Source organism: Haliaeetus leucocephalus, unplaced genomic scaffold (assembly GCF_000737465.1).
Source record: "Haliaeetus leucocephalus isolate CR32 unplaced genomic scaffold, Haliaeetus_leucocephalus-4.0 Scaffold0, whole genome shotgun sequence".
Lineage (NCBI taxonomy): Eukaryota > Metazoa > Chordata > Aves > Accipitriformes > Accipitridae > Haliaeetus > Haliaeetus leucocephalus.
The window spans coordinates 18802980-18817790 of NW_010972436.1; the positions used below are offsets into that span (position 1 = coordinate 18802980).

The following is a 14811-nucleotide window of genomic DNA, read 5'->3' on the forward strand; positions in this document are numbered from 1 at the left end:
GCTGTGTGGAATTGTTTAGCAGTGCTGGCATGAGTCAGACAAAATTGTGTTTGCCTTCTGGAAGGCAAGTTTTTGTTATGAGGAAGAATTGAAGTAGCTCTGTCTAAAAATAGTAGACAAGCGAGTGTCCATGCAGAATGCAAAGTTCATGTTTCTTTACATTTTATTTCTTTGCCCTGGATTCCAACCCTGCTATGATTGATTTTTTTTCCTAATATACGAACAAATTTCTTTCTTAACTAAAATTGGCATATTCAAAATACAGAGGTTATAAAAGGGATATGCATTGGCACTTGCAAGTGATTGACAATATGCTGTATTCCTTTTATTTAGAAAAAACAATGAAATAATCTGTCAGAAGTATATTTGTCTGCATCTTTTCTTTTTGAGGCTGTTCACAAGCTTTCATTCGCTTAGTATAAAATTAAATGTCAGTGGAGAACCTACAACCTAACTGTATCATTTTTTTAGCTTCTGGCAGATATACAGCCCCTGTTTTAATCAGTGGGAACTTTATTTATTAAAATCTTTCTGTGCATTATAGTTGCATACATTCATTTTGTGCATTAACACCTGTTCAGATGTTGGGAAAAAAAAATCAAATGGTATCCTTTCCTCTTTTGCTTTTCTGCCCTTCAGCACTGGAGGTACACGATTAAACCTTTTAACTTACTTTTCACAGAAAATCATTCTGCCCCTCCAGATGTTACCACTTACACCTCAGAACACTCAATACAAGTAGAAAGACCACAAGGATCAACAGCACGGGTGGCACCAAAGTATGGAAATGCTGAACTTATGGAGACTGGTGATGGTATGTCACAAAGCAAAACTGGTTTTTTTCTGAGTATCATAACTTTTTCAGTGGTTACTGTATGCATCCGCTCTTGGTTTCTTCTGGGCACTTTTCACTTATAAACAAGTACAAAGTTGCAGCATCTTTACAGTCTTAAAATAAACTGGTGTAAATGAAACAGACATAGGGAGATATTTCTTAATCAGCAGAGCTGACTCCCTGTAGAAATTGTTTGGCAAAAGAAGGCAATGAATCTCTTTAGATCTGCTTTTATCATGCTGCCTGGTTACAGCTAGTCTGGTTTTTGAATGGCAAGGAACATGACATGCTAGGATGGCTACATCTTGAAAAGTGACATGTTTGAAGTTCTATTTTCTGAGGGTTTGTTTTGTTTTGTTTTGTTTTTGAAAAACAGTTATTTGTAAAGCCTTTCTTGTTTACTGCTCCTCTTTTCTAAAACCTATTAAACAATATTTCAGCAGGTTGTGGAATTGTCGACTGAGTGTATCGCGTCTAAACTTAGTAGCTTCAGCTCTAAAAACCACTTGATAAAAGTTTTGAAACCAAACTTATGGAAGTGTAGGAAGTTGAAATTTCTGCAGTACAGTGACAGAAAGCTATTTGTCCAGGAACAGATGACATGAACGTTGCAGAGGCTTTACACTCGACTAGGGAAAAGGAAGGGGGAGGTGATTGATGGGATTATACTATAAAAGTGCCCCTTGCCCCACGCTCCTATTCAGAACTGTGTTTTTTCAGAGTGGTGTATGGGCAAGCACCCTCCCTTTGGAGCTCGCTGGCTGGTGGGATTGCCTATAGGGATGTTCAGAGAATACAGGGTCATGCTGAAGTAATACAAAGATGTGAACCAGGTTTAAGATGGATACCAGACAGATGTCCACTGCAATGTAAAGAGCAACCCAGAATAAACGATGGGGCAGAGCCTGTTACCCACACTCCATGCTGAGCTGCGGTCTAGTGAGTCAATGTTGGTATGACCAGTGAGCATGGGGAGAGCCAGTGCCTGTCTTCTCACTGACCATTGCCAATGCCATCTAGAAGAGTTCTCTAAGGCTACTGACATTTGCTGTAGGGAGGGTTTTTTCACTGTGCTTCTCTCCCTCAGGCTATTTGCTGTTTCCCCTCTAATTTTGCAAGCTCACTCTGACATTGTGTTGTTTTTATTTAAACCAGGCATCATTGTTCCTTTTTGCTGAAATGATCTTAATGTCTTAATGTTGAATACTTAAGTCATGGTATGGCATGAAACTATAGTTGTGGTGGCCTTGCAGTCCTAGACTTTTTCTTACCCCACTTAACATCTGGTGGTGTTCAGCATAGCGGTCAACTGATGTCTCCATTGATCCCTGTCCTGCAGGAGTACCAGTGAGCAGCAGAGTGTCAGCAAAGATTCAGCAGCTGGTCAATACACTAAAACGGCCCAAACGACCACCATTACGAGAGTTCTTTGTAGATGACTTTGAGGAATTGTTAGAAGGTAAAATGACTGTTTTTCAAAAGATTTGGGGATCTCTTATTAAAACTTTGTAAAATGTTTGTCTCACACATTGACTTTCTAGAAAGCTAAGTAAGCCCTCCCTGTACTGGCAAGTACCAAAAAGCATCGGTATTCAGTGGAATTTGTTTGTAGTGAGCTTGGACATAGTGCTGTAGAGTCAAAAGTCCCTCTTGTTTGCTCAGCTCCTGGGTCTGCTTGCAAAGAAATGACAGAAGGGAGTGGAGGGAAGCATTGCTTTGAGAACATTCAGCTGTGGGTTACAGCCATAGCTTTTGAACACCAATATGAGAAAAACTGTCAGTGAGAGAGCATGTTAAGTGTTTTACACATCCTTTGTGTAACAGAGAAGCATCAAAAAAAATGAACTAAATGTAAGATAGAAACAAGGATGAAGTCAATAAATGGAAATTTTTTTTAAGGAGGCCAGTGCTTTGAGAATTAAGATTTGCCAGCATGTGGAGATTTAAATAGTCTTCATAGTAGTTTATAAGAAAGCACTGTAACAGAACATGACTTACATCAGTCTGTTACTGATGACTTGTTAAGGTACATTTTTTCAGTAGTTCTGCAGTTCATCTCATTACTGCATTTTTGCCAGGAAAAAGTATTCTCTATCCCTCTTTAGGAATAAAGAAAGGTTGATTATTTCGAAGATGAATATATGCATGCTGCCTCAGCAGTTTCTTTCCCTGCTTGTAGAGCTAGTGTAAGGATAAGCACGTGCATTCCTGAGATGTTTCAGTTGCTTCATCTCTGTTAAAGTTAAAAGTTAATTGTTCTGTTATATTTCTCTGTTGCTTCTCAATACCTTCTAACATGTTATTATTTTCAGGATATTTTGCAAAGGTAGTTTATTCTCTTGGTTACACAGGTATACACAAGGTATAGAATTTACATGGTAACTGTATATCTTTTCATAATCATAAGTCCAACAGCCAGATCCAAACCAGCCAAAGCCAGAAGGAGCTCAGATGTTGGCTATGCGTGGGGAACAATTAGGTGTGGTTACAAATTGGCCGCCTTCTCTGGAAGCAGCTTTGCAGCGATGGGGGACCATCTCACCGAAAGCTCCTTGCCTAACCACTATGGATACTAATGGAAAACCACTGTATATTCTCACTTACGGTGAGCGCTCTCCAAACTCCTTGTGCTTTTATATATTGTATACAGTATCTGTGTGTATAGTAAATGCATAAATATACAGTGAAAAAAGCCCTCTAATGATGCATCTGTTCCATTTCTGAGTAGGGTAAGACAATTCTGAAACTGTTGGTGTCTGAGTATGAATTGCTGAGATATTCTAGTATGATTTATTTCACAAAGAGGAAAAGAGCTGAGTAGATAACACCCATGGAATCACAGATTATAAATTAAAACCACCTTTTAAATAGAAATACATCCTAGGGCAGATTTTTCCTGAAGATTAACATATAAATCCATTGCCCTTCGTTATTCCCCAGGCTTTGTTCTGCAAAAGCAGAACCTGGTATACAAAATTCACCAGCTTCCCGAAGAAGTTAAAATAGGATTTTTTTCCATGTTCTACTGACATTGTAGTAAGTGTGATTTGAATTATTCCTCCTGATATGTAGCTGTGCAGCTAGCAAATGTACTGCCTTGAAATAGATTTGCCAGGATATATTTCAGTGTGATCTTTGGTATGTTGATATAGTTCAATGTGTACTGCCTGACAATCTATTGCATCCAAGAAAGGCCAAATAAAAATAAACATAAGGATATCTCTGGCAAATAACTCCCATATACCTTCTAATTTTGAGATGTTCAGGGGACATTTGGGAGATGTTCAAAGGAATTATTATGAATAACCGTCAAACTTATGAAAGCAGGTTGGACCATTTCTGTATGCTTTTGATAGGGATATAAAAAATGATTTTGCTTTTTTTATTTCTACCTTCTCAGGGACCTAGAGTTCTGTGCAGAGAATGTTTTTACATGCTGTGATACAGAGGTCTGTCTGTTTTGTTCAGTGCTGAATGCTCCTTTCCATTCAGGAGTCTGAATGAGCGATAGTCCCTGGCCAAAAAAATGTCTGCTGCAAGTTTGGCATTGCAAATATAGTTAAAGGCTTTTAAAGCATAAGAGAACCTTTGCAACTGAAGGTCATGCATGAAACATTTTCCCTTCAGGTACCTTAGAGTTTAGAAGTTAAATTAGGGCGCAAACATATGATTCACCATCGATCAATGTTTTTCTTCCTTAAGGACATTTACTTGGAACTAGAGAAGAACTTTAAAGTTTGCAATTACATGTTTGCAGAAGAGCAATTCATATCATCTACTGAATGCCCTAAATAAATTGGACAGGAAAGGAGATTAAGATGTTAGTGAGAATCAGACCATTTTTCTGAACATGGGACTCTGTCCAGAGAGTCTGAGCATATGTCCTGCTTTGCCTGAAGGGCTGCAGGCTGAGCAATTCAACCTGAGGAACTCATCCACGTGGCTCACAGAGCCACCTAGCCTGCTTCTCTGTCCTAAACTAACTCTTTCCAAACCCCTCTTCTAAATTGTCCAAATCCTGAGAAAAATGGGGCTAAAATTCATGTTTTCATTACTTTCATATTGCAGCACTCTAGGATATGATTTTTGCTGTTGCCTTTCAGTAGTTTCTTGAGGTCGGAAAAAGTAAGTTCTTTCTTTTTCTGTTTTTTTCCTTCTTTTTATAGAGAAAAGAAATTACAAACTGCAACATTTCATAGGAGATTTAGTGAATTCTCTGCTAGCTAGATTTCAAGCTGACATTTTTTTTTCATGGGAAATGTCCATTCACTGTGCCGCAGCAGTTTTCTTTACTTAAATGACAACTGCTTTTGAAATATCATTAATATTACAGCCACCTGCCATTTCATTGGTGACTTTATGAATGACTTTGCTGTAACTATTCCACCTTTCGTGTCCGTAATATTTTCTAGCAGTTGTGGGCATGGCATTTTTTAAAGTTGAACATTAATAAGCATTAAGCCTTCAACTCAGTAAAGACACTCTTATTCATGAATTTTTATCCCTGTGCATAGTTCCACTGGCCCTGCTTGTAATAAACTTCTGAAAGATGAGCTTAACCCACAGTCCTACCACATGGTATTAATGTGGCATTTCATTTCCTTGTGTGCGTGTGATGATCAGATGACTAAAACTTTAAAATACCAACACTGAGGACTTTCAGTAGCCTCTGAGTTCGTACCTCACCGTTATTCTCAGGTTCTTTGCCAATTTAAGGAAACACCATTACCAGGATTTCATATGTTCACTACTTTGACAAATATTCAAGATTTTTAAGAATAATTCTATGTTTCTAGAGATTCAATCTTTGACATGTTACCAACATGGTCACTGTGCACCTCTTCTCGAATATTTTATGTCTGTTTACTGTTTCTGCTTTAGTGACTTCTCATAGCCTCTTGTGTCTTCATGGAAATCCTCTTCATTCATCCTCCCAAATTTCCAGTTAAGAGGAGGCTCCTACATGATGCCTTTTGATCCCTACTTTTTTCATACACAGCATCTTCTCCAGTTTCTTGTCTCTGCATGGATGAATCACAGGTTTGCCAGCTTATTCCAGACTTCTTTCCGTCTTTCCAAATTGGATTCCAGGGGTGTCTCTGTAGCTGTCAGATAGGTCATAGCCCATCTAAGTAAAAGCACTTATTCCCTTAACACCAAGCATATTCACCTCCTCCTTTCTGGATCATTGTAGACAATATTGCCATCCTGCCCATCACTCGGGCTGTAACTGGATTATCATACATGACCTGGACATTTCTTTAGTTTTGTACAGCTGTTCTGTGTCCAAACCTCGCAGGTTATTTTGGGAGCAAATCTTTTCAAATGCAGACCTTTTGCTGCATCTACACGGTGAAATCTTACCCCATCTGTCACCTTAGTCTTGATTCTTACAGCAAGCTCTCTCTGGCACTGAAAAATGCAGTGTTGGCCTGTTGCATCTATCCAGCATGCTTTCATACTTGCCCTTGGTGGCCTTGCATGCTGAAAAGGAGCTCTCTGAGAGTCCACAAAATTCTTGTCCAAAGCCTTCCTCACAACTCTTTTGCTGTCCTGTCCAGTGACATCTGAGAGTGGTCAGACCGATAGCCAAGCTATGATATGCCATGGCAGACAGCAGTAGATTAGCATGATAAGACCACCTTATGTGATTTACTGGAATGAATTTCCCTACCTAACAGTGGCTGATGTGGATATGATACAGTTAGTGTGGATTTAAGTGGTGAATGCTCTAGATTGTGATGTGCTGTTGTGCCGTAAGGGGAACTAGTTTAAAGAAGTTATTCTTTCAGCTGTTGCTTAAAATCATCACTGCCTTCCCATTCCTCTGCAGGAATTCAGCTAATTTGTAATGCCTTATATCTCCTGTGTCTTTTCCAGCGTGTGTTTTGAGCTTTTTGTCTTCATAGCATGTTGGGACTGTTTTCTTCCATGTGTCCCAGCTTACTGTAGGTGGAAGAAATGAATAACTGCACTTCTTGAACACTTGATCTTTTATTAAAGCAAGTTTTTGAAGTGGCTTGCCTCAGTTCTTGAAGTTCTCCTCAGTGCCCCAGTTGTAATCTTTATTTAATGTACTCAAAACTCTTAAACTCTTTCTAGTGAATGAAACACTATGAATATTACTTATTTCTCAAATATTTTGTTCCTCTGGGAACTTGGTTAAGTGGAGAACATCTTAGTGAAGTTACTCACAATCCCTTTATAAATCAAATCACTGAATATGCATAAATTGAAATGTCTGAGATATGGGAAGGAAAGGTGTCTTTATTGGGTTTTATGTAAGTCTGAACTCTGACTAGAAACCTAACATGTGCTTTGAGGAAGAGGAAGAGAATTTCTGGCTCAGACACTTAATCAGAGTAGTCAGGCATCCAGTTTTGGTATTGTTGGTAGTAATAATGAAGTGTTTAGTGATTTCTTAGAGGAAAAAATGTCAATAAAGGACAATTAAAACGTATATAGTACTTAAGCTATCACAGTTACTTTTTTTACTTAAAATTATTATTATAAGAAGAATCAGAAAAGCTGGGGAAAAAGTAAAATGCTGAAAGTACTTTGGGAATGAGCAGATTTTGAGCTTTCTTATTGTAACCATTATTAAAAACAACAAAACGAGTACCAGTTAACTACATCTGATTCAAAGAATCTCATTTCCTTTATCTAACACTTTTTGTAATCAGATATTTTTTAAAACCATTTTCAGTTGGCTCTGATGTATTGTTTCACACGTCAGAGGCCTATTGGAGACAGCAAGGCTAGCAAAAGGAGCAAAGAAAGCTCTGGGGCTAGAGAAGTATTTTTTTTTTCATCTGTTTGGATTCTGTGGAAGAAGAAATACCTGAAAAATGGCATTTTTTTTTCAAATGAATTGCCCATTAAAAAAAATACTCAAGGCAACTGTAAACATTTTGAGTCCAAAGTCATGCTGCCTTAGCAGGGGTGATGTAGCTTATACTGGAGATACCCTGAGATGGCTGAAACTTAACAACAGACCAAAAATAAAGAACCCCAAGCCATGCTTCAGCTGGCGTGTGACCCTGCCATCCGCGTCCTCCTGCTGCGAGAATCTTGTAGGCCAGGAATTTCACAATTATCAGGAGGAGAGAGAGGGAATCGAGACTCTTCTAACGAAGTAGCTACATAACCAGACTGTCCTTATCCCTGAAATAACTCAGTGCTTACAGAGGCATGGATAGTCATGGTTCAAGTCTCTAGACAGATATCAATGTCATGATTGTTTAAGACTTTAAACCTTTATTTCTTTAATAAAAAGACAGAAAATTACTTTAAAAAATCTGTCTTACAAGCTATGATTAAGACTGGAGTATCAAGCACTGTAATAGCAAGGTTACCTCTATTCTGAGTATGTCTAGAGTCTTTTATTCTCTGCAACAGAACATTTTTGTTCTTTTTCTTTGAATTTTTTGTCCCAAAAGACAACAGTTTCATTTGCTGCTCAGGATGGATCTAAAGAGTTTATTAAAAAAGGGTTAACAGAGCAGCAGAACTGCGACTATTATTTTGCAAAGCAGAAAAAGTGTCCCTTTACCTGCGTAGCATTAGGAAGTTTGCCATTTACACCAGATTTAATAAATAATTTTGTTTGTATTTAATTTAAGAAATGCCATATGTGATATTGAGAAAATGAATATTTGACAAAATTATTTACAGTTAAACTTTGGCAGTCTCGCAGTTGCTGTGCACGGAGATTGGTAAGCAACCACTGGTTTGGCTTTGTTGAGTTAGTGCTGTGTCATTCTGAGAAGCATCCTGAAGATGATAAGGAAATTGACCGTGGTTTGTTTTCTCTCTGAGTTTTCTCCCTGATGCAGCTTTTCTCTTATAACCTTCTTTACATTCAACACAAACATACAGTCAGTCCTTTTACAGATTTGCGAAGGAAGAGGAAGGGGATTTACTTCAGTGTCATGTGGAAAGCATCTAATTTTTGTTAACTGATCACTTTTTGTGTGGTTTTTAAGACCTGGTGGTTTCCTTTACCCTCCTAATGTGTTGCTTAACCAGATGGGACTGACTATTAACTCACTCCAGCTTGCTAAATATTAGTTGGTAAAAGATACTGCCCTCTGAATAGACAGTTAAAATGAACAAGACTGAATACAAGTGAAATGTAAAATATGTGGTTGCTGGTGTAGAGTTGCTACTATTCAACTAAATCAAAATTCCAGCAGCAAAGGAAAAAGGACTTGCCCCACACAGGTGTTAACAGTGTTCGTCACAGCTGCCAGAAAGCAAGATGCTGTTTTCCATCCTGTCCTACCAAGAATATCTGCACACATGATGTCTGCCAGATATGGCTCAGATTCAGAGACACAGCAGTACTTGCTGATACTTGCTGGGCAGTGGGAACATTCAACTTAGTTTGCAAGTGTGTGAAGAGTGTTAAAGGCCTCGCTGAATAAACATGCTGCTAGGGCGTGCAAGTCTGGCAGCAATACTCTGGGCAAGTGACAGAAGTGGCTGAGGAAGATACGATCATCTTTAGAAGATTTATTTCAGTAAATGCTTAAACAATTATAAGTAAGTTAGGCAATGACAGATGCAGAGAAAAGCTTAATTTCTTACCATCCTGTGGAGTTATACAAGATCTTGGAAAGCAGCACCACAGTTAGCAGCTTGATGGGAGGTAGGAGCAAGGTTATAATTTGTAGTAGCAGCAAGGTGCGTGTTAACTGCACGTTGCTGCACGTTTTCCTAAATCAACTTGGGAAACTCTTCCGTGGGCATCTGCCAGTCTGCTTTGTTTGGGAAGTAGTTTTGTGACTTGAAAACTGAGGGGTAATTCAGGTACTTAAACACCTAGTGCCCCGGGTTACCCACGATGTGTGTGTGGCTGGCAGACACGGCACAGGGTCTGCAGAGCCCAGGCCCCTTCTGGTGGGTACCCTTGTGCCTGAAACACCACTGGACACTCAGATCTCTCGCTAATGACTTATCTCTGTAGATGACTTACCAATTCTTCATTTTAAAATGCAAGAAAGTAGCTGCTCATGTATGGCTGGTGAGCAGATCGGAACCCGGCAGGGACAACTGTGTCCCTGGTGAGGCAGGTAGGATTGTTCGAAAGGACCTGCGGCAGCAGGGATGTGGGCAGGAAGGTGAAGAAGAGGAGGGCTCACGGGCTCTGGTCTTTACATGGGGAAATGGCGGGGAAGCAGCAGTGTTGCTCGAGGTTCCTGCACCCAGTGGCGTGTGCTCTGCCAGACTGCAGGCAGGGCCGAGGGGAGCTTTCTGCTGCAGTGGCACGGCTGGAAGAAAGGAGCTCTGGCACGGACGGAGCTGAAACACGGGCTGGTCCACTCACTAGATGAAACTGTTGCTTGAGCTTCCGACACCTGCCCTCCTGTCTTCGAGCCAACTTGTTAGGAGATTAATGGCAGTGTGTTTATCTGAGGAGGACCAGTGCTTCACTGCACTCCCGCTGAGGACAATGGGGCATATCCTCAGCAGCTCCAAACATCCAGATTTCCGCTGTAGCCTGTGTAGCGAAGACGGTTTACCCCGCACAGGGATCGGCCTGGCGGCGCTGAGCCCTGTCTCGGAGCGAAAGCCTTGGATGAAGCACAGCTGGCCTCCTCACCAAGGCCTCCCTCTCCCACTGCGCAGATGTGGCACCGTACGGAGGTCGCGGCAAGGTCGCAGCATCGGGATTTGTGGGAGAGGTTTCAGCGATCGGCTTTTTCCCAGAGACGTCTAATCTCTCGAGTTCGCAAAGGAAGAATTACACTAAATTGCAACCTAGGCAGAACCAAGGAAGGAAATACTTCAAAGATTTCCTTCTTTATAACATCCTCCGATACTGAGGGCTTTTATCCGGCAGTTGTCGAGTCCTTTGTGTTTCTCAGTGATGTTGGGGGGGCCAAACGGTCAAGGTGGCAAAGTAAATGCACGCTTCAGTCCACCTCTGGTCAGAAGCTTGTGCCCCATCCAGCAGCCACGGATCTGGCCCTGGTGATTCATACGTTCCTGGCTCCAGCTTCTGGATTACTGCTCCCTTTGTAGCCCTTTTTTTAATTTATTTTTGGAATGCAGCTATATACCCGGGAAGAAAAATTAGGGGCTTCCTGTTGAACATGATCCAGTTGAAGATCTGCATGGACTTTGCCTGGCCTGCTTGCGAGGGTGCCTTGCGGGCTCTGCCTGCCCCTGGCTGCTGCTGCCCGCGCTGGAGCAGAGGCAGCGGCAGCCGGGGGCAGGCAGAGCCCGCAAGGGTTGGAGTGAAGTTATGGAGCTTTTAAGGGCCTCAGGAGAGACCGTATATTCCAGCTCCTTCCCAGCTGAATGCAGACAGGCTGCTTTGTTCCAGGTTTCCACAGTTTCATACCCAGACATACATGCAGTTAGTTCGGGTAATTAACATAGTTTGGTACTGCACCAGTAAATAGAGCAGGAAAGGGCTGTGGTGACAGAAAATTCAAGTCTTTTCTGACCGTTAGAAAATATTGTGGGCATTTTTTGGTGCAGTTCGAAGTGCATTTAAACAGAAAGGTGAGGGATTCGGCAGGCAGCCTTACATGCTCTATGGTTCAGAAGCTGAAGTGAAATTTTGGCAATAAAAGAGCATCATGACAAAATGTATTTAAGGACTTAATTATTTAAAACTTTACTAGAAAGTACCCCTTTAAATTTTCTTAGTCTTTGAGAGAACTTAATTTCTGTGTTTACTCAGATCACTTACGTGGAGGTGGTTGTACTGCATACTGGGGTGCTTCTGAAAGAATGCATCTGAATACTTTAATCTGAATAGCCCTTAGATTTTGAAGAAAATACTGTAAGATGGCACATTTGATAGATGAAGAATTGGTATGAATATGTCACAAATGCAAATTTAAGACTTGTAACAGATTTAATCTCTATAGCTCATACAGAACTTTTCACAGCAGCCCCTTATGTCTCTCAGAAAAGGAATTAAAAATTCAATGTTCATTTCAAGCTTGAAAGTGTTTTGTGTAAAGATGGTTCTTTCTTGCAATTCAGAACTTTTGCCAGGCTTTTGATTTCCATTCTCCAATTTTCTATATCATTACTAATTGCTCTTTTAAGTTCGTTGCCACTGAAACTTTAATGTTGGAAGCTTTTAAGAAAAAGAATATTTGCTTTCTTAAAGCATCCTTGTTTTTATCCTACTCACTTGTCAAGTTCAAGTGCTGATGGTAGCAGCAGGGATGCTTTTAAAGACTTTCCATCAAATGCAGGTAGTTCTGCCATAGTGCTGTGAGGGTTAATCCTGCAGATGTACTCCTGTATCCATGCTGAGTTTCCAGTGGAACAGAATTGAGTCATGTTTATTTCTGAGCATCGAGGCAGTTCAGCATGCGAATACCGGAGTAATTTTAAATAAATTAAAAACTTTGCAAAACATAGTTTGATGATACAATATTACCATTTTCATAAGAAGTAATTGCATTTAGTACTTTCTTAGTAACAAGCAGCAGTGACCCTTCCAGTTTTCCTTAAGAGGAAAAAAAGAAAATCTGGCCTTCACATTGTATGTTATATGTACATCAAATTTGCACTTAAAAATAATTCATTAGTATTGCATTTTATAACCAGGATGTGGAGGAACTTATTACAACATCTTGGCTTAGTTATAAATAGCAATACTGCATGTTTGGGAGCTTGAACTGCTGAACCCCATAGGTAATCTGTTGTCAGAACCTATTATGGTTTAAGTTATTGGTGGGCATGAATTTGCTACTGTCAGACTGAATACTGCTTAAAGACAGTACCTAGGGGCCAGCCAAGAACAAGGGCTGTTACGCTTGGTATTGTTCAAATGGAAGTAACAAGGTGTCTAAACAAAGGCCATCTGAAAGAGCTTGTGTAGTTGGATGATGCCAGTCACTTGAAGGATTAATGAAAGGCATGTAACGTGACCAACGAGGTCTTGATCAGATAATTTTTTTTTTAAAGAATATTGGGGTGAGGTCTTGATAAGGATTAGCTAAGTGCAGAGCTGGAGAGATGAAGCGAGGGAGAAGAGAGAGTAAAAAGGAAGGCTACCTGGGGCAAGTGAAATGAAACCGAGAGAAGGGAGGGTATGGGAGCAGGTGAGAAGAAAAAGCCCAATTAAATGGAAGAAGGCCCAGAATTAAAAATGAAACATGGCCATAGGGATGTGCTAAGGATCAGAGGGTCCCTGCTGCTTCAGTGTGCCCCTTTGGCTGTGGGGTGTTTTCTGTTTGTTGGGGTTTTATTCTTTCTCTCTGCTTCTTGGGACTCCGTTCCTTTTTCCCTTGGTGTCTTGGGGTGAGAGAAGTGCCATCATGGAACCCGAGTAACACCTTCGGAGGTCAGTCTGGGCTGAAATGCGACTTGTCCAGCTTGTTACAGCTAAGGGTGTTAGGATGATATCTGGACTTGATGATGTTCCAGCCGCTTCTAAGTGTTAACTTTTGGAGTCAAGATCCAGTTTTCTCCAAAGTAAGAAATTTCTGCCATGAAGAAAACTATTCTTACTTTTTTTTTTAAATGCTGCTGTCTTGAAAAAAGTTCAAAGAAAGATTCTGATAAGTATTTAAATACTTCCGCTAGTCCCAGTAGTGGTGTCATATTTAGTTGGAAAACTAATATAAATGTTCCTACTATTCTTTTTCACTGCTCAGTTATTCTTTCTCTTTAATAATCTTGTAAAGCATAAAGAGAATTTTTAAATTAATTTCGCAAATTTTGTGTTAATAGGCAAACTTTGGACCAGAAGTATGAAGGTTGCTTACAATATACTACATAAATTAGGCACAAAACAAGAACCAATGGTACGACCTGGAGACAGGGTGAGTATCTCAATGATTTTTAATTACTAATAATTCACATCCCACATTGACAAAGAGAGAATGAAGTATATGTGGTGCTTAGAGGAAATTAATGAAGTGAAATGTTGGGAGGGTGAAATCTGCCTTTTACTCAGAAAAAGACTGATCATTCAGACAGATATTTTGAATTGCATGATAAATAAGCTGAGCCAGTAGTCACTGAATAGTAAGTTGAAGTTGTGGCAACATCAACAATAAACATTCCCATGGAAAGTGATTTTTGGACATAGAACAGATATCTGTTTAGCAAAAGCTTGCTTGTGGAGCCTGGAGGTGTCACGCGGGTAAGAAACGTACTTACTAATGACTTTGTAGTTGTTGAGGTGGTGGAAACAAGAGGAGCATTGTGGAGGACAAAGACAAGCAAAGTAAGCACATTTTGGCAGCCAGTTAAATAAATAAATTACACTGACTGGTAACATGGAGAATATTTCCATTCCTGGTTCCTGACTCTGATGCAGCTACTGCTAGAGGCTGAATCTAGGTGAGCAGATGAAGTCCACAGAGAGCAAGGGTTACAGAGGTAACTGTAGTTGTTAAATGTTGACAAGAACATCCTATGGTTTTGCTAATGATGTACTTACAAACCTACCCCTTCGTCTGTCAAGGCTGGCCAAGCCTGCTACCCCTTTTCTCTGCCAGACTGTGTATAGAAATTTCCACAGGTCCCATTCCATGTTGGCTTCAAGCCATGGAATGGATATTCCAGAACGAATTTGTCAGAAATGCAAATTTTAGTCCTGCCTTAGTGCTTAGAGTTGTGAGAGTCTTCCTTCCCCATGGTCTGATAGCAATTCTCAAGCTGTTGATTCACTTGATCCTCTTGTGCCACACGTGAGAAACATGTCTGTTTGCATTACACATTTCTTAGGGCTTCAAAAATGCGAGCATGGAATAATGCTTCCCAGAAGAAAAAAGAGGGGAAAAAAAATTAAAAAGATGAAACCTGACAGTCCTTCTTATGTTTCTTTTTGAAATAAATCATAAAGAATTTAACTAAATCTAAATTGCTTCCTACAATGGCATTCAGCCAGGAGTAGGATCTGAAGAATCTCTTCTACTTGACTTACAAGTGTGTCTCTAAGCAACAGCAGAAGAAAAAAGTTGTTCAAGTGTATACATCAAAACAATCCACCCAGA

At 40.1% G+C, this 14811-nt stretch overlaps 1 protein-coding gene across 2 annotated transcripts in view; it reads left to right on the forward strand.

The window, feature by feature from the left end:
- The window catches only part of DIP2C (DIP2 disco-interacting protein 2 homolog C (Drosophila)), a 154847-nt gene that overhangs the window by 36640 nt on the left and 103396 nt on the right, over positions 1-14811 (forward strand). For both annotated transcript variants that reach the window (XM_010585631.1, XM_010585639.1), the window contains 4 exons: positions 683-814; positions 2175-2294; positions 3243-3440; positions 13541-13632. In XM_010585631.1, the coding sequence (XP_010583933.1) occupies positions 683-814; positions 2175-2294; positions 3243-3440; positions 13541-13632 (542 nt within the window). The remainder of the gene's footprint in view (positions 1-682; positions 815-2174; positions 2295-3242; positions 3441-13540; positions 13633-14811) is intronic.